The sequence below is a fragment of the Labeo rohita genome, chromosome 2 (genome assembly GCF_022985175.1).
Source record: "Labeo rohita strain BAU-BD-2019 chromosome 2, IGBB_LRoh.1.0, whole genome shotgun sequence".
In the NCBI taxonomy this organism is placed as follows: Eukaryota; Metazoa; Chordata; class Actinopteri; order Cypriniformes; family Cyprinidae; genus Labeo; species Labeo rohita.
This window is the reverse complement of record NC_066870.1, coordinates 8,676,212-8,695,497: the sequence shown is the minus strand read 5'-3', so window position 1 is coordinate 8,695,497 and position 19,286 is coordinate 8,676,212. Positions and strand designations below refer to the sequence as shown.

The 19,286-nt window shown below is 34.3% G+C and overlaps 1 protein-coding gene across 1 annotated transcript in view; it reads right to left on the bottom strand.

Annotated features, from left to right (window-relative positions):
• The window catches only part of egfra (epidermal growth factor receptor a (erythroblastic leukemia viral (v-erb-b) oncogene homolog, avian)), a 68,841-nt gene that overhangs the window by 15,934 nt on the left and 33,621 nt on the right, over window positions 1-19,286 (bottom strand). The window contains exons 2-19 of the mRNA XM_051127883.1: window positions 12,886-13,037; window positions 12,549-12,735; window positions 12,190-12,324; window positions 12,025-12,093; window positions 9,854-9,972; window positions 9,364-9,505; window positions 8,692-8,808; window positions 7,038-7,164; window positions 6,776-6,849; window positions 6,571-6,661; window positions 6,246-6,445; window positions 5,741-5,873; window positions 4,235-4,325; window positions 3,850-4,007; window positions 3,671-3,712; window positions 2,045-2,186; window positions 1,645-1,767; window positions 982-1,080 (exon numbers count right to left, since the gene is read on the bottom strand). Coding sequence (XP_050983840.1) covers window positions 982-1,080; window positions 1,645-1,767; window positions 2,045-2,186; window positions 3,671-3,712; window positions 3,850-4,007; window positions 4,235-4,325; window positions 5,741-5,873; window positions 6,246-6,445; window positions 6,571-6,661; window positions 6,776-6,849; window positions 7,038-7,164; window positions 8,692-8,808; window positions 9,364-9,505; window positions 9,854-9,972; window positions 12,025-12,093; window positions 12,190-12,324; window positions 12,549-12,735; window positions 12,886-13,037 — 2,201 coding nt within the window. The remainder of the gene's footprint in view (window positions 1-981; window positions 1,081-1,644; window positions 1,768-2,044; window positions 2,187-3,670; window positions 3,713-3,849; window positions 4,008-4,234; window positions 4,326-5,740; window positions 5,874-6,245; window positions 6,446-6,570; window positions 6,662-6,775; window positions 6,850-7,037; window positions 7,165-8,691; window positions 8,809-9,363; window positions 9,506-9,853; window positions 9,973-12,024; window positions 12,094-12,189; window positions 12,325-12,548; window positions 12,736-12,885; window positions 13,038-19,286) is intronic.

Below are 19,286 nucleotides of genomic sequence, written 5' to 3'. Positions count from 1 at the left end.
ATCATTCTTTTTGAATGAATTCTGCAGACTGTTTCATCCTGTCAAAGACTGACTAAACCTCTAGCCAATAGCATTCGAGTATGAGATGTGACGAAGACTTAGTTTTGTGGTATATTTTGCACTTTGTACAAATTACTTTATTTACAATTTACTTACAATTTACTACTGTACAGAGTTCTGAATAAGTCTGAATGAGAGAGATCTTGAGAGAATTGTTCAAAGTGCAAAATATACCACAAAACAGCTAAAACAGTCTAAAACAACCTAGTGGGTCAGTTTTTATTACAATGGTGAAGTGTAAATTTGTTTCTTTGCTGCAAATATGCCAAACTACATGAGCCGATCTTACCATCATTATCTTTCAACAACTGGTTCTTTTCATTAACGAACGGTTGTTACTGAACGAATACGCCCATCACTGACCAAGTCGCTGTTTTGAGAGAGATCTCGTTTGTGAACGAATTGACCGAACTAGTACATGTCGTTCGTGAATGACGGTTAATGAACGAATCTGAACAAATCATTTTGGTGAACAAACTGAAAATAAACGAAATCTCTTGAAAGAATCTAAATTTCCATCACTAATGGTAATGTGCCACCAAATACACAAAAAATGGAAGAAAGAGGTGGGGTGAGCAGTAGCTCATTAACATTTAAAGAGACATGCACCAAAACAAGTCACTGTGAACACAGAGCTGTTTTTGACAAGGTAAAAAGGGTGTTGTTTCACACAACCACTGACTTTTAACCAAAGTATGTTGCAGACATTCCATGGAGACCCTAAAGAATCATACCAACTTGTGGAAAATGGGCATCTGATGTCTCCTTTAAGTGTTCAAACATCTTTGTCACTTGTTAAAGCCTCTTTAATTGTCTATGCAGTATTTTCAGCACCAAACTGACATCAAGACCTTAATTCTAAATTGTGAATAAGGTCTGATGTGACATGACAAACACCAAAATTTAAATTCTAATACTCACATCCAGGATCTCTTTGTTTGCTTTGGGAGACGTTGCTTCTCGTAAGACCTTAATGGCGACAGGAATCTTCACACTCTCTCCCTCTGGAACCCACAAGCCCTGCAGGAATGGACACATATCTGTTTTAATACCTCATGTCACAAACAAAGTAACACCCAGTGTTTTGTAACCAATGAGATTTCACAGCTGAAATCGTCTTGAGATTAAGAGATAACATTTATGTCTACAGATCAACAATTAATTGAGCTTGTGGTGTAGAGAAATGTAAGAAGGCAACAAAAGAGGAAAGAAAAAAAGCACGTAGCAACAAGTGTTTAAATAAGCAAATCTAAAGGGATGGTTCACCCAAAAATGATCATTCTGTCCTCATTTACTCAACCTCAAGTTGTTTCAAACCTGTATGGACTTATTTCTTCTGCTGCACATAAAAGGAGAAGACACTTAAGAATGTGGGTTAAACAAAAATGGTTTCTGGTCCTGGTTAACTTCCATTGTATTTTTTCATACTATGGAAATCAATGCGGACCATGAACTGTTTGGTTAACCACATTCTTCAAAATATTCTTTTATGCTCATAAAGGTTTGGAACAACTTGAGGGTGAGTAAATGATGACTGAATTGTCATTTTTGAGTGAACTGTCCCTTTAAAGAGAGGCCAGTCACCTTATACACAGTGCCAAAAGCTCCAGACCCAAGCACTTTGATCTTCTTAAACTCCGTCTCTTTGAGGATGCGCAGCAAGGCCTGGTTGGGGGCTTCACCGCTGGGGGTCAGAGGCTCCACTAGCTGTAGAGACAAACAGAGTCAGAAAAGCTGCCCTCAACACACAAACACACATCCTGTCTTTGAATAAGCATGGGATGACACGGATCTGTCTGTATTCATGGAAGCTATTGCCTCAATGACTGAATTCCATCACTGCTGACACTAAAACAGTAAACTGACTTCACTGCATTGATCTTACATGGTTTCACCAAGCTTTGCCAATTCACTTTTCTATACTGGAGGTGTTCGGACAACAGATTTTCAAAATATTCCGATTATGGCTGTCTTGTGATCTGACCTCTCTTTCTTGCAGGAGTCGTCGTAGTGTTCTCTTCCTCTTGATGTGCCGCCTGCGCAGTACAACAGCAACACCAAGACCCAGGATAACAAACGCCAGCAGACCTCCAACTACACCAGCAGCAATCATGGGCAAACCCGAACTACAGACAAAAGGAACATTACTAAGTTAAACTTTCTATATGCAGTGGAAAATGATACGCTCTTGAGATGTCACTACATCTCAGAATTGAGTGGTTATGCTCTTTTATCACATTATTTCATATATGAAATATGACAAGAACTCAAAGTTAAACTGTGTTTTGTTGTCACAAATGAATTACAGTCAAAACACAATTTTTTCAGACACCTTTCACAATTTCTCACATTATCACACTTTATTTGCTATAGTTTAGAAAATGGTAATAAAATATGACATGAACTCAAGAGTTAAACTGTGTCAGAACAAATTCATCTTGATAATGTCAGATAGCTGTGATAGAAAGGTATGTAACAAAACATAGCCAGGTCAAAGTGTCAAATCAAATTTTTGGTCCCACTGTATGAAGAATTTTTGGGTATAAAATGTCTCAATTTACTTTATTTTGCTATCCTTACTTAGGTAAATGAACTATAGTGTCCTGCACCCACTAGTAAAAAATATTTAAAAAATTACATCTGGTGTCTGAATAATTTTTGGTTTGACTGTAGAATTTAGATTTCTCTAAAATTTATATTTAGAATTTAGCTAGTATGTATTTATTTATTTAGGAATAAGTTAGACCTTTGGTGAAAGAGAACACCCTCAGAATTAGGAAGGAGGTTTTCAGTGGCATGTTGCTGTTTTTGTTTAATTTAATTATTTATTAATCATTAAAAATGTATTCATTTATTATAATTCATGGAGTTAATATTTAATTATTCCATACATTATATGCACATTTCAAACATTTTCATTATTCATCATAACTTGAGAGAAATCATGTCTGAATTTATGTTTTGCTATTTTAGTACCACTTAGGCCTATATATGATTTTTATACTTATATATTGCAATTTATATTCAAATCTCTTTGACTTTGATTCTGTTATTTGAAGCTCCTGTCATTATTATTCAAAATTGCTAAAATAGACACATTTACATAGAACATCTCATTTACATTTAAACTATTACATTAATTGCATTTTAATTTTATTATTATTAAATATGATTCATATATTTTATTATAAGACAGACTGTAAAAGAGATAGATTGGGGTTTTTAGTCATTGTCAGCTTTCTGATATAAAAATTTAATTAGTAAATGATTTCTATTTATGTACCCTAATAATAATACTGGATGATGAATCATCGTCCTGAACAAGCTAAAATCATTTCTATATTTGTTACAATTCAGCAGAAAGGTACAATGCTCTAAAGAAGGATATCTTCATTCATTTCCCACATTTTCATTTATTTCTAGACATCTATTGTGAAGAAGGCTTGAGTATTTGGTATTATTTTCTAAAAATATGTTCTAATTCACAGCCTCTTTATTACTTTTTCGACAGAAACTTTGGTGATACATGAGGATGAACATTGTGATTTTTGAGATATTCTGGTAAATTTATCTATACAACAAGGCATTATGGGTCAGATTCACTTATTACCCTTTGAAATCTTTGCAGTCTTTCAGATCAGGTCCAGTACATCTGCAAAACAAAACATAAAATGCATCAATCACAACTAGTACAAGCTACAATCCCTGATGCACCTGGTTAAATTACATTAATGACTGTTTCATGTCATTACATTTAAATGAAAGCATCATATACGACGTCTCTCTTACCCCTGGGTGCAGTTCTCATGACAGGGCTGGCACACTCGCATGGCGTCAGCATATTTCCAAATGAGTATGTCTTTCTCTCCCGGTATGCCTTGTGGGCAGCGTGTTACACAGTGTGGTCCATCTTTGTAGTTTGCACAAACTGTACATTTGTCGGGTCCCTGGACAAAAGCTGGCAATTAGATGGCAACAAGCAACTTTTCTACACTCTTCAAGTGATGTGAATTTAATGATGTGTCTCCAGGACACAACTGGGACAGAAAACATTGGTTTAAGAGACTGGTGCACTGGCATCAGCTTTTTTTTTTTTTTTTTTTTAACAAATAAGAATAAACACTGTTAGCCAACAGCAGAACATGTGGTACTGTAGGACTGGTTTGATACTTACAGGGCCGGTGCAGGTCAGGGTTTCATTCATGAGCAGACATTCAGGGTCGCATTCGACACATGTTTTATTGACCTCATACTCACGTGGCTCACTGTATGGACAGAAATGGATTCCGGTCAATCAGAATTGAACAAAAAAATGGTAACACTTTTTTTTTTCAGTTTTGGGACCAATTCTCACTATTACCTAGCTGCTTTTTAGCATGCATATTAATTGCATATTGGCAGTTTTTTAGCACTTATAAAGCACATTAATTCCTTATTCTGCATAACTATATTCTACATCCCTTAATCCTACCCTATACCTGAACTTAATAACTACCTTACTATTAATAGGCAGTAATTAGGAGTTTATTAAAGAAAAAGTCAGTTAATAGTTACTAGCAAGAAGTGGTCACCAAACTAAAGTAAAAAAAAAAAAAACACTTAAAAAGTTAGTTCACCCAAAAATGAAAATTCTATCATTAATTACTCACCCTCATGATGTTCCAAACCCCTACAACATGTCCTTACTAGGGCTGCCCCCAAATAGCTGACTAACCGTTAGTTGACGAAAAGAAGCTCTTTCACTTCCAGAGAAAGTGGCGAAGTCAAGCAGTCCGTGATAGACAGACCGTTAACAGCTGGTCTATGTGGTAATATAGTACATTGGGTAGGACATCCAAACGCTCACCTATCATTCATCGACCTCAAGTATGCCTTTTCATCTTAAAAGATGTATGCAGTAGCAACTTTACATGGCCACTCAATCTAACGTTAACCTAGAAAAATGTGCGCGATTGAAGTGTCTGTGCAGAGTGTGGAAGCTGAATAGTAGCGTGCTTACTGCATGACAGATGGAGGCACTGGTGCGGTCACTTGCTCTTAAAATACTCCATCATTTTTGGTCATACAGATAAATACAGCTTTCGAATCTGTAAAGACTCTATGTTAATTTGTGTGCGCTCACAATAACAACAAAACGTTGTGCTTTTGCAAAATAATGAAAGCAAACAGTATCTCCTGAGCCGTAAACACAGAAAGCACTAGTTTATGCACTAGTTATGAATTACTAAAACGTTAATGCAGTCTTCTTGCTGTTTTTCCCAGACACATTCATAATTATTATAACTTTCGCGTTGTGGCAAGCTTTTTATTTTGTGTGCGCTTGAGCGCTTATTAGGTTATGTAGGCAATTAAAGGATAATTTTTATCATTTATATGGTTTATTAATAAACTTACAATGAACAACTACCAGTCATTTTTGGGTGACCTAACCCTTTAACACAAAAAATATAGCCAAAGGAACAAATTCACTATTGGAAATCTTACTAAAATATTGGTATGGCATGAGACAATGACAGAATTGTCATTTTTGGGTTTGTCATTTTTTAATGTAGGTTTTATTATAACCTGTATTAAAAATGCGGTCTAATTTTAAAGATGGTCGCATTCAGAAATGTGCAGAGCTATTATATAGAGTTTAAACATGGATAAACTGAGAAGACATAATAGAGCCCTCACTCACCCAGCCAGCAGGTTGCAGGAAGCCACACAGTATTTTTTACGGGCGTAATGCTTACAGATGAAGCACATAGTGGGACCAGGACCCCAGCAGCCATCACTTGTGCACATCTCATCACATGTGCGGTTTTGATTTGCTGTAACACAAACATTTAGATAAGACTTTAACACAAAGACAGATCAACCTTTTAAATCAACCTTCAGTCAAATGTCTGTTAGAGCAAAAATGTTAAACATTCCATTACAAATGGATGCTTGCATTTGAAGGAATAGCTCACACAAAAGAAAGAATTTTGTTATTTACTCATGCACCAAACCTGTAAGTTCTGTCAGGACCACTGTCGTCAAAATGCTCACCTATCATTTATTGACCTCTAATATGAATTTTCATCTGAAAGATGTATATAGTAGCAACTTTACATAGCCACTCAATTTAATGTTAACATAACACATTTTTGTGTGAACTAAACTGAAATTATTTGATGGGTGTTATTGTGATAATTCTTTACCGCAGATGGCAGCATCAGCATTTCCTAACATTTTGGCAGTCTGCTGTTGAGATTTGAAGAAGCGTTTCCAGTGGTCAAGGCTGGTGTAGCAGAGATGCCTATTCTGAGAGACGACCACGTCACCGTCACTGATCTCCCTCAGAGAACGCAGGCCGAAATGTGTGATTTCAGTTTGGGTGACTGCAAAGCTGAATGCACCTCTGTGAGAAGAAGAGATGGGGTGTCTTTATGCATTAAACAGACTCAGACAGTAATTTATCATAATGTGTTGAAATTCTCTGAGATTGCTGATATATTTGTGACTGCGGTAATTTTATTAACTTACTGCTGTTTTGTACGTCCACGGATGACCTCAAGGTTTTCAAAGGCACTGAGGGATGGCATGTCTTTCGGCCACTGCTGAATCACCAGGTAGCCTTTGAGTTAGGACAGGAAAAATATCTTCAGAAATGTTTACGAACACTGAGGGGCTAAAGGTCCCCTACATTTAACCATTACAAATGTCCAATATTAAACCACTGCATTCTCACCAGTGATTTCTTTTACAGTTTTGAATACGCTGAGTTTGGCCGGGTCCAGTCCTGGAGTTTTAGTATGCTGGTCACTGTAAACAATAATAGTAATAAAAAGGATATCAAAGTGTTTGTAAAAGATTTGGCTCAATCACACTAATCTAAATAACTCAAAAATGCAAAATATTCACATTATTATTGTCTTTAAGCAACATGGAATGGTACTAAGCAATGTGTAATCGATTCTTGGTTATCAGAGAGTGTGAAACATCCTTCTCACCCCTTAAATGTGGTGGTGAGAATTGCAACACCTCCGCTGATTTTTGTGCAGTTCTCAAAGGAATCAATGTTGCTGGCATTGATTGAAAGGACATTGGCCAGAGGCCCCATTCCCAGCCCACTGCAAACTAGAGAGATGGTAGCAAACATTAAATATTAACAGTAACTTCTTTCTTAGGTAAAATATTAGCTGTGAAGGCAATAATAAATTTAGCACTTATGCTACCAGTAAAAAGTTCGGACACACTTGACTGAATTTATGCTTTGAATGACCTTAAAAACCTTTAGTGCAAACCTTAAATGACATTAGTTATAAACTAATTTAAATTAATCCTTTGTATGAACGTTTCTGCAGAACTAAATTTGTCTGTCAACTATCCAGAAAAAAATGCACACACACACACACACACACACTACCAGTCAAAAGTTTTTGAACAGTAATGCTTTTTAAAGAAGTCTCGTCTGCTCTTCAATCCTGCATTTATTTGATCCGAAGTATAGCAAAAACAGTAAAATTGTGAAATATTTTTACTATTTAAAATCTATTTTATATATTTTTAATGTAATTTATTCCTGTGATCAAAGCTGAATTTTCATCATCATTTCTCCATTTTTTAGTGTCACATGATCCTTCAGAAATCATTCTAATATGCTGATTTGCTGTTCAAGAAAAAAATATTATTATTATCATAAATATTATTAGCAATATATATATATATATATACATATACATATACATATACATATATATATATATATATATATATATATATATATATATTTTTTTTTTTTTTTTTTAAGGAATTATAAATATATACTTTTACTTATCAAGGACGCTGTAAATTGATGAAAAGTAGTGATTAAGATATTTATAATGTTACAAAATATTTCTATTTCAGATAAATGCGGTTCTTTTGAACTTTCTATTTATCAAAGAAACCTGAAAAAAAATTGTACTAAGCTTTCAAAAGCTTTACTAAGTTTTCAGCATAATACTACTACTACTACTAATAATAATAATATTAATAAATGTTTTTGAGCAGCAAATCATAATATTAGAATGATTTCTGAAGGATCATGTGACTGGAGTAATAATGCTAAAAAATTCAATTTTGAAACCAAAGGAATACATTTTAAAATATATTCAAATAGAAAACAGTTATTTTAAATAGTAAAAAAAATCAAAATATTACTGTTTTACTGTGTTTTGGATCAAATAAACACAGACTTGGTGAGCAGAAGAGACTTCTTTAAAAAAAACATTAAAAATCTTACTGTTCAAAAACTTTTGACTGGTAGTGTACTTTACAGTAATATTCAAATGGACGGGTTGGAATGATGAATAATGATTAAATATGTGTATCAAAACTTTTGACAGGTAGCATACAAACATTTATATCATGGCTATATGTTGGCTACATTATTATAAAAGCTTTAAAAAAATGCTTATTTTGCAATATTAATGTAGGACAGGCTACTAATAATCACTGTAATAAATTACAGTTTTTATAGCTTTTTATAGTTTTAAATGTATTTTTTTATTCTATTAAAAAAGAAAATAATGCAACTAAAACAAGACTAATATCTTTGCCGAACTAGAAAAAAAGAACAGATACACAAACAAAAAAACTGTTTTTTTTTTTCCTCAACTGTACCTTTTGGACACAGGCCATCACACTTCTTACATTTCCGAACTCCACCCTCATCTACCTCATATGTGCCAGGGCTGCATGTTCTTACACATGCCCCATGGTCTGTCACGACATAGTTGTCTGAGGAAAAAACATCAAACCAACAGTCACTCCAGAGTCATTAACCACAACCAACCAAAGCAACACAACACAACACAACACAACAGAAACTGTTGCATCAAATCATTCTGTCATGGCTATGCTGCTTTCTGAGTTATTCAGAAACCAAAGTTGAGCAACAGTTGAAGAATCATGATCCACACCAAAGTGTTTCTCTTTGCCAGGAATGTGTCATTTATATTTTAACCCTGGTCCCCTAAAAGATTAATCTCCAGAATGCAGAATTCATGATTTAAAGCAACAGTGCACACAAAATAAAATTTTGCCATTATTTACACACCCTCATGTTATTCCAAACCTGTATAAATTTCTTTTTTCTGTTAAACACAAAAGATATTCTGCAGAATGTTGTTCTTCAGAATATCTTCTTCTGTGTTCAAGAGAAAAAGAAGTAAGGTTTGGAACAACATGATGATGACTAAATCCGATTTTGTTACGAACTATCCCCCATAGCTTGAATTCACATAAAAGGTATAATTAGAATCAAGTAATGTGTTCAAGTAGGAAGGGCCTTACGTGGGCATATCTTGATGCACGTTGGTCCAAAACTGTACTTCCCGTCAGGGTTGGGAGCGAGCTGGTGGGTGTTGGGGTCATAGCGCATGAGCCGTGGACATGCGTCCTTACATGTCCCCTCATCCTGGAAGTCCTTACAGGCCTACAGAACACACAAACAACATTTCCCATGAGCGCACTAGTCCAAAAGTATTTTTTATTGCCCTTGAGGTTACTTTTACTGCAGCTGTACACTTCATTGCTAATTAATGTTTCACTGTACTACTGCAGACATGCTTTTCTACAGTGTTTTAATTAAAGTAAGTATAAGCAATTTTTAAGACATTCAAGCTGATGTGAATTTCTTACATTTTGAGTCATATTGTTCTCATTATTCACCTTGAACCAGTTCAGTTCATAATTATATCTAAACAGTGTGTATTGAAAGGTGAATGAGCTAACGAGTGAATTGTGAAGAAACAATCTTTATTTGTATATGTGCGGTTCTCACCAGGCAGTCGGTTGGTTTGGGTCCAGTGCAGCCAGCAGCGCAATGTTCATTACAGCAGTCAATGGGTTTGGGCCCCTTGCACCTCCCCGAGCACTGCTCCGCACAGATCACCTTAGTCACTAGATACAGAGAGAAGAAACTTCACAGATCCTGACAGTACTATCTGTGTTCGCTATAGTTGAGCACAGCAACAACAATTCAATATTCTTTTAAAGAGTTTTCAAAACATTCCTCTGGGGGTCAAGTAGTCCTTTTTCAGCAGTTGTGAAATATAAGCCAAGGATCAACTTAAATAAACTAAACAGGCACATTAAAAATACCCATAAAAAAGAAATCCCAAATTGTTACTCAAGAAAAAAAAAAAAAACTGATAACCCAGTTTTAGATCAACCTAGGGTTACATATCAAACTGAATCAAAAATTTCAAGTGTGAATGCCACAAATCATTTTCAGACACTACATATCATAAGTTCTAAAAGTTTTTTTCTTCTTCTTCTTCTTAAAAAGGTTTCTATATATTACACTACCACTTAAAATTGCAGGGTTTTTTTTAATTAAAAAAAAAGATCAAAATTAATCAAAATCTTTAAACTGATCAAAGGATTTATAAAGATTCCTATATTAAATAAATGCTGTTTTTTTTTTTTTTTACTTTCTATTGATCAAAGATCCTAAAATAATAATAATAATAATAATAATAATAATAATAATAATAATAATAATAATAGGAACACACATTCATTATTACCTAAGATGTTCCCTCAATAGACTCCTAATTTGCCGCTTATTAATACTTATTAAGGTAGTTGTTATGCTTAGGTATTGGGTTGCGTTACGGGATCTAGAATATGGTCATGCAGAATAAGGCATTAATTTGTACCTAATAAATACTAATAAACAGCCAATATGCTAGGAATATGCATGCTAATAAGCAACACTGTAAAAAACAAAAAACACAATTTGTTGAGTCAGCTTAAAATAATTTGTTACCCTGCTGCCTTAAAATTTTAAGTTCAGTCAACTCAAATAAATTAGTCAACTCGAAATGTTAAGTTGTACTAAGTAACAACATAGATATTAACATAGTGTTTTTTGAATTTAACAGATGGGTAAGTAACCCAGCTGCCTTAAAATTTTAAGTTGAATTAACTCAAATATCTAAGTTGTCACTTAGTATAATTTAACATTTCAAGTTGAATAAACGTTTTTTGAGTTGACTGAACTTTTTAAAATTTTAAGGCAGCCAGGTAACAAATTATTTTAAGTTGACTCAACAAATTGTTTTTTTTCACAGTGAACTAGTTAACAGTGAGAACTGGACCTAAAAATAAAGTGTTACCATAATAATAATAATAATAAAAATGCTTTCCAGAAAAAAAATAAACAGAATAAGAGTTTTCAACTTTGGAAATAACAAAAAAAATGTTACAATATAAAACTGTTACAATATAAATACTTCTGAAGGATCATGTGACACTAAAGCCTGGAGTAATGGCTGTTAAAAATTAATCTTTGCCTTCACAGGAAATAAATAACATTTTAAAATATATGAAAATAGAAAACAGTTATTTCAAGTAGTAATAATATATTACTGTTATTATTACTGTTATTACTATATTTTTGATCAAATAACTGCAGCCTTGGTGAGCGTAAGAGATTTCAACCCTAAACTTTTGAACAGTAGTATAATATATACAGTATGTTGTTTCAAGTTTCTGAAAGGATTTCAATGTTTTGTTTCCATTATATTTTTATGAAACACTTCAGAGATGGACAGTAGTGAAGTATTTTTACTTAAGTAAATTTAAAAGTATCTGTACTTTATCAGAGTGTTTTTTTTTTTTTTTACCTTTGATATTTAGGAACATTAAAAATGTAGTACTTTGTTGTACTCAAGTAAATCTTTGAATTACTTTTACTTATGAAAGTACTAGATTTCTAATGTAATTAAGTTTTAAATGATATTTAATATGAAACATAGTGCAGTAAAAAGTCTAATATTATGCTTTGGAATGTTGTGAAGTTTTCCAAAGAAAAACACTGATACAGTACAGACACTTGAAAAGTACTTTTAAAGCAGAGTAAAATACTTCACTACTGTCTGCCTCTGGTATGTTGTCAATAATTCAGTAAGAAAAATCTGATCATCACAGTAGTTTAATACAGCTTACTTTTTTGGCAGTTTTGGGGGCCAGGGCCCCAACAGGAACCATTGTGACAGCTCGGATCACACTTCTCACCTGTGGGAGGTAAAGTAAAACATTCTTATTCAATATGCAAATTTAATTAGTACTATTTAATATGCATGTATAAAAGCAAACTCCTGAGGGACTTACAGTGTTTTTCTGAGTTTGTTTCTGGCAATGTGATTTTAGGCAGGCTCTTCATGTTCAGAATGTCAGTCCACTGGATGGTCTCCACGTTACATAAATGACTGTTACTGACAAATTTGATTCCGCCCTTCAGTATTTCTAGGAAGGGAAAACAAAAGTGTTTGAACAATGTTTTCACATATGACAAATACAGGTCTATTCATATTTTCCAAATATAACTTTCAGAGCTGGGCATGGGAATTAATAAATATTATGTGTGAAAGACATAAAGATACAGGTCAGTTAGGAGCATTTGATATTCCCATTTAGCAGGACACATACAGACACACACACGCAAAGAACAGTTTTATATAACCACATACCAGTTAAGCTAGTCAGTGGTAACTGTTTCACGCCTTGTCCGATGCTGATGTTTGAGTTCAGGAGGACAGCCAAAGCATATTCATCTTCATAAAGAGAATGGCCACGAATAATGCGCAGATTCTCGAGGGGGATGCTGGTGACCGAGTTGATCGCAATAAGAACATAGCCACTAACTTCTTGGATGCTCTAAAAAAAAAAAAAAAACAAATCACAAAATACAATTACTCACGAAGCCTACAACACTGAAATTATATAAAGAGCTGTTTGGAATAGCATATGGTTTAGAACAGATGACAATAAAACCATACATAGTGTTTGAAAATGGAAATATCATACCCTGAGAAAAGACAAGTCGTGTTTTTCTGTCATATATGTGATTTCCAGGTTTTCCAGAACGACGGTGCAGTTGCTGTACATTTTTACTAAAATCTGATAATGGTCATCCACTGTTCCCAGAAGAGCCAGTTTGTTGTTCGCTCCCTGACATACTTAAACACACAGAGACAAAGAAACACAATTAAATCCATCTGGGGCCTTTGTGGGGAAAAAAAAAAAAAAAAAAAAAACAATAACAGCAAAACCAACAGAAGCAAAAATGGTATCTGGTGGTGAGTAAGTTTTCATTATTTTTGCAATTTGTTTAAATTAAATGAATGTTAAATTAAATGAAACATTAAGCCTCCCAACCAAAATACCTTTAAATATACTTTTGAACATACTGAAATAATTTTATTCATTCAATAATGAAGTGAGACATGAGACAGAAAACAATACTTTTATTCAGAAAGGAGTTGAATTAAAGGAGACAGTAAAGACTTATATTATGTTACAAAGGATTCTATTGCAAAGAAATGCTGTTCTTTTGTACCTACCATTCCTACTATCTTCATAAAAAATAGAAAATATCATCAGGAAAAATCTTAATCATGGTTTCCACATAAATTTTAAGCAGCGCATGCATTGTCAGCATTAACAGTAAGAATTATTATTTTATTTTAGTTATTTATAGTACAAATTTAGCATATTAGAATGATTTCTGAAGGATCATGTTACACTGGAGTAATGGCTGCTTTGCCATCACAAATCACAGGAATAAATTACATGTTAAAATATATTAAAATAGTTAAAATAGAAATCTGTTATTTGAAATTCTAATCAAATAAATGCACATAATATATATATATATATATATATTCAAATCAGTAAATCAAAGCTTTATACACACTTTAGCAACAATTACAGTCTCAAGCCTTCTTGTGTATTTCACATGTATGGAACTTTAGCCCATTTTGCAATACAAATTTGTTCCAATTACACAAATTAGATGGAGAGCGTCTGTAGACAGCAATTGTCAAGTCAAACCTCAGGTCTAGGCTCTGGCCAAGCAATTTCAAAATCTTTATTAAATACGAATAAAAGACTAAAATGATTGTAATAAATCAAATAAGGCTACTGCACGCAGAGCCAATCTGAGGCATTTAGGTGTCTTTTGCAGCTAATGAACAAGTCAGAATTCAGTGTAGGTGGGCGTTTGTTTTAAGTGCTCTTGAGCAGCAACGGAAAGACTCTGCGGTGGGCCAAGATAAATAGTGCTCGTGGCAGACAGCTCCTCTGAATGGTCTGAGCACTTACTCTTTCTCACACACTCATCTGGGAAAAACTAGTACTACTACTACTACATTTACTCAGTCTGTTCTATATTGTTACAGAGAAGTTGTGATTCAGACTAAAAGGCAAAAATAGAATTAAAGTAACTAAAACTGTGAGATGTCAATGATTAGTGACAGAATTAGTCATCAACAACTCTTTGGCACCACAAGATATTCCCAGTGAGACAAACATCTTAGCAGTTTCCCCTAATAGATGCATCAGACTGTAAATTGTGAAGAATTACATTATTGCATATGCAATAATTAAGTTACTGTGTAACAGAAGACAGATTCAGTTATAAGTGACTTCCTAAAACATCAATTGATTAGCTGCAAAGGGTGAGCACTGATTGGAAGGCAATTAGCATTTCAAAATGTTAGATGAGACACAATCAGACAAAGTAACCTCAATACAAATACAAAGCAATGAAACAACAATTTGTTTATGTAGGGTGACCATACGTCCTTTTTTACCCAGACAGGTTCTTGTTTTGAACCTAAAGAAATGTGTACAGGGTTCTTTTGCTTTCTAAAGTCGGCATTCATTGTGTGTGTTTTTGTATGAAAGCCTTGCGCAAGACTGTTTTTTTAATCCCACTCCCTTTAAATTTCTGAGAATTACCACCTGCCCACATAAACATTCTAATATTGCATATAATTTTCATGCGTCTGGGAGCTGCTATGAGAAGTGTCTGGCTGCAGACATGCACTTGCATTTTCAGACATGCACTGTTGGACCTCCACTCTCAGACAACTGTACTTCCGGAAGTGACGTCACTTGCAGTCTATTTTATTTTTTATTTTATTCGATTTATTTATTTATTTTTTAACTGAATCTCTCAACATTTAACAACAGTAGCCAGGTGGTGAAGACAAGAAAAAAGAAACTAAATTACAATGCCACTCGCAATCGCCACTTGCACCCTCTGCTACCTGTGACGTCACTTGCAATCCACACAAATCGTGCGTGTTGCCAGTGGAGACAAGACGCTGTGGTGGTTAAACAATTAAAACTAATTTAATAGCACTTTCCTTTTCGATTGATCACACGCACTTAAATATCTGTCAATCTTCAGCATGGTCTGTCACATCTCTCCTTACTCTCGATCCATGATCAGTTAGATCTGATTTCTGCAGCTCATGTTGGATGCAGGGTTACCAAGTCTGTGTTTTTCATGGAATAGGGCCTACTGTTGCCATGAGTTGATTTCCCCCCCCGTGGGTTAAAGGTTTGAAATATTGCATAAAATAGGCTACATTTGACTGAAATGCTTGTAAAATTAAAACATTTTGCATTCTACCCATGATAAACTGTATAAATAAATACAAACTGCGGTCACAGGGGGTTAAAATGGTGAATTTTTAAACGATTTCTTGTAAACTCAGAGATGTGGATTCGGAAGGGTAATTAAATTACCACACAACCTTGGTGTTTGTCAAAAAACAGTAGGTAATTCAGCCGGGGATTTTTACAGGGGTGGTGGGAGAAAAATACAGACATTCTGGATTCGGACAGCAATAAAATCACAGATTAACCCCTGTAAATGCTGAAAAAAGCTTACGTCCTAATGATAAACAACTACCATGATTTAATGTAAGTCAGACTCACATGCGACTAGTATAAATACGGTTTGTGGTAACCTCTGTGCTTGTTATATGGTGAATTATTGGGTTTCATCTGAATTTAAGAGACATTTAGAATAATTTTGCATACTGTTGTGCTTGTGAAGTTCATGATACTTCACTACATTCCAGTGTAGATTTTAAAGAGATTTTGGTGTTGCGTTGATCACCACAGGTTAACTCTGGGTCATGAACCAGTTGAAAATCACTGCACTACTCCGTGGTAGAAAGTGTTGTTGTGTGGGTGGCAATTCAGAACTTTAATAGGCTTAGATAACAGAGAGGCCAAAGAACTCATTGAGTCTCAGGTCAAAGTTGTTTCTAGTTTTAGAATAAACTAGACTCCACTTTCAAAATGCATGCTGACAGTTTAGAGGAGCCAGCTTGAGACAAGGAGACCAGGTCTTAAGCAATGGAGCTTTATAGTCACAAGTACAGTAAGCATCTCTCTCTATAAACATTGAATGGATGAACTGTACAACACAATTATAGAATTCACTCCTCCAAATCTTCTTTGCAAAACTCATAGTATTATAGTTTTGATAAGGTGTTGACATGGAGTAGGGGCAATACTCGCTGTTGTCAGGTTGTTGGGTCGCATTCTTTAACATGTCTGGTCTTGAAGGAAAAGCTTAAGCTTGTAAACAACTGAGCGACAGATGTCTCAAAAAGGTGCTTAAAAAGGCATTATAGTGATAGTTCACTTACTCAACCACATTTCTTTCTTTCCTCTGCAGAACATAGAAGTTGTCATTTTGAATGTTGTAACTGTTTTTATCCATACAATGAAAATCCATGGGGTCCAAATTTCAGTTGTATTGACAAAACAAACCATTTTTCAAAATATCTACTTCTGAGTTCAAGAAAAAGAAATTCACACAGTTTTGGAAAAACATGAGTGTGAGTAAATGAAAACCAAACTTACTCCTGGCTAAACTACTTCTTTCAGTAAAAAAACAACTACAAAATTATCAACAGCCTCGACTTAAGACAACATACTTCTTGATTATGTAAAAGTAGTTCCAAGTGTGACACATTTCAAAACTGAAACTATGGTTTATTCATTTACTTACTCACAGGACAAGCCTCTGGTCATATCCTGGCTTCATTCATTTTAGGGCATTTGGTTTGGTTTGATTATTTTTTTAGTCAACAAAGCTTATCATATGTGTGATATATCAACAAACTGCAAATACCAACAAATGCTTACTCTCAGCCAGTCACATATGGATGCTTAGACAGGACTCCTTGGAACTGGGCATCCTTTAAGCGTCATTTTTCAACATGCAGGGTGCACTATTACTTTTATTGCTTTGGTGGCAATACAAAGATGCAAAGGACATGGGCAATTTTTCGTAATCAAATCTAGATATTGAGATATAACATTTATATAAATATAATATACAGCTGAGGTCAAAAGTTTACATACACCTTGTAGAATCTGCAAAATGTTAATTATTTTACCAAAATAAGATCATACAAAATGCATGACCTGAATAAGATATTTTACATAAAAGACGTTTACATACAGTCCACAAGAGAAAATCATAGCTGAATTTATAAAAATTATCCTGTTCAAAAGTTTACATATGCTTGATTCTTACTACTGTGTTGTTACCTGAATGATCCCTTTTTTTTAGTGATTGTTGTTCATGAGTCCCTTGTTTGTCCTGACCCGTTAAACTGCCTGCTGTTCCTCAGAAAAGACCTTCGGGTCCTACAGATTCCTTGTTTTTTTTTTTCAAATACATTTTTGTGTATTTGGACCCTTTCCAACAATGACTATATAATTTTGAGATACACTTTTACACTGCGGACAAGTGAGGGACTCATACGCAACTATTACAGAAGGTTCAAAAGCTCACTGATGCTCCAAAAGGAAAAACCATGCATTAAGAGCCAGAGGTGAAAACTTTTGAACAGAATGAAGATGTGTACATTTTTTCTTATTTCGCTTAAATATCATATTTTTTCCTTTAGTATTGCCCTTTAGAAGCTACAGAAGATGTTTCCCAGATGACAAAATAAGTAAAATTTACCCTGATCTTCAAATTCAAGAAGTTTTCACCCCCAGCTCTTAATGCATTATGCTTCCTTCTGAAGCATCAGTGAGCGTTTGAAACTTCTGTAATAGTTGCATATGAGTCCCTCAGTTGTCCTCTGTGTCAAAAGACGGATCTCAAAAATCGTACAGTCATTTTTGAAAAGGGTAAAAAAAAAAAAAAAAACACAGCTGTGGATCATTCAGGTAACAACACAGTATTAATATTCAAGCATTTGCAAACTTTTGAACGGGGTCATTTTTATAAATTCAACTATTATTTTCTCTTGTGGACTGTATGTATATGTCTTTTAGGTAAAATATCTTATTCAGGTCCGTGCTAAATAAAAAATAACATGCATTTTGTATGATAAAATGTATTCAAAAATGTAAAACATTTCAAGTGTTTTGAGGGCAAACAATTAATTTTTATGTGGAACAAACCCAAAAGCGATCACCGTAAATTATAAAGACATTGAAAAAATGCCACTTGAAGCCTTACGTCAGGTGGCAATCAGAATCAGAATCATGAAGAGCTTTATTGCCAGGTATGTTTACACATACGTGGAATTTGTTTTGGTGACAGAACCTTCCACAGTACAAACTTAATGACACTGACAAGACAAGACAGATTATAACATGAATAGGATGAGTAAATAGGAAATGACAATATGAAAAAAACATTTAAAGGGAAAAAAAACACAATAGATAGTGTGATTGTGAAATACCATTGCCTTTTGTGTGTTCGTGTGACTATGATATGCAAATGTTCAGATTCATTTTTTAATAGGATATGACTGCATTAATGGAGTGCGAACAGTTCGACAATTAATATATCACGTTTCACTCTGTTCCTCACATAAAGACATCAAATAGCTTCGGAAGACTTCGAATACAACTGTTTTCTGGTCTTTGCAGTAAAAAAAATATCCATGAAAGTATAAGTCTATACAAAAAAAAAAAAAAGATCCTGAGTCTGGATCTGACAAACTAGAAATAATAGTGTACCCTAAAAATGGTGCTAAAGGGGTACCTGGAGTGTTAAAAAGTGACTCCATGGGGCCCTGACCAAGCATTCATGTGTGACGAGTTAGGAACGAGCTTCTCTTGTTTAGAAGGATCTACAATACACAGTAATCGCAAAAAAAACTCACTGTATATCTCAGAGCAGTGGTTTACAAACCGAAGCTGAGGTTCCTCCAGTGGGCCTCATAAGGATTCTAGGGAAGTTGTGGAAAATTTTGTATTTTTGTATTATTTTAGGGCTGTCAAAGTTAACTGTACAGGAATATGTGGTAAACAAATACATATGATTTAGTGTGTTATTCGATATTACATTTAAAGTTATCTACAAATGGGTCTTTATATGTGAAAATATATAGCTGCCATTTTATTTTAGGAAGAGTTTCTTCAGAAGTGCTTAT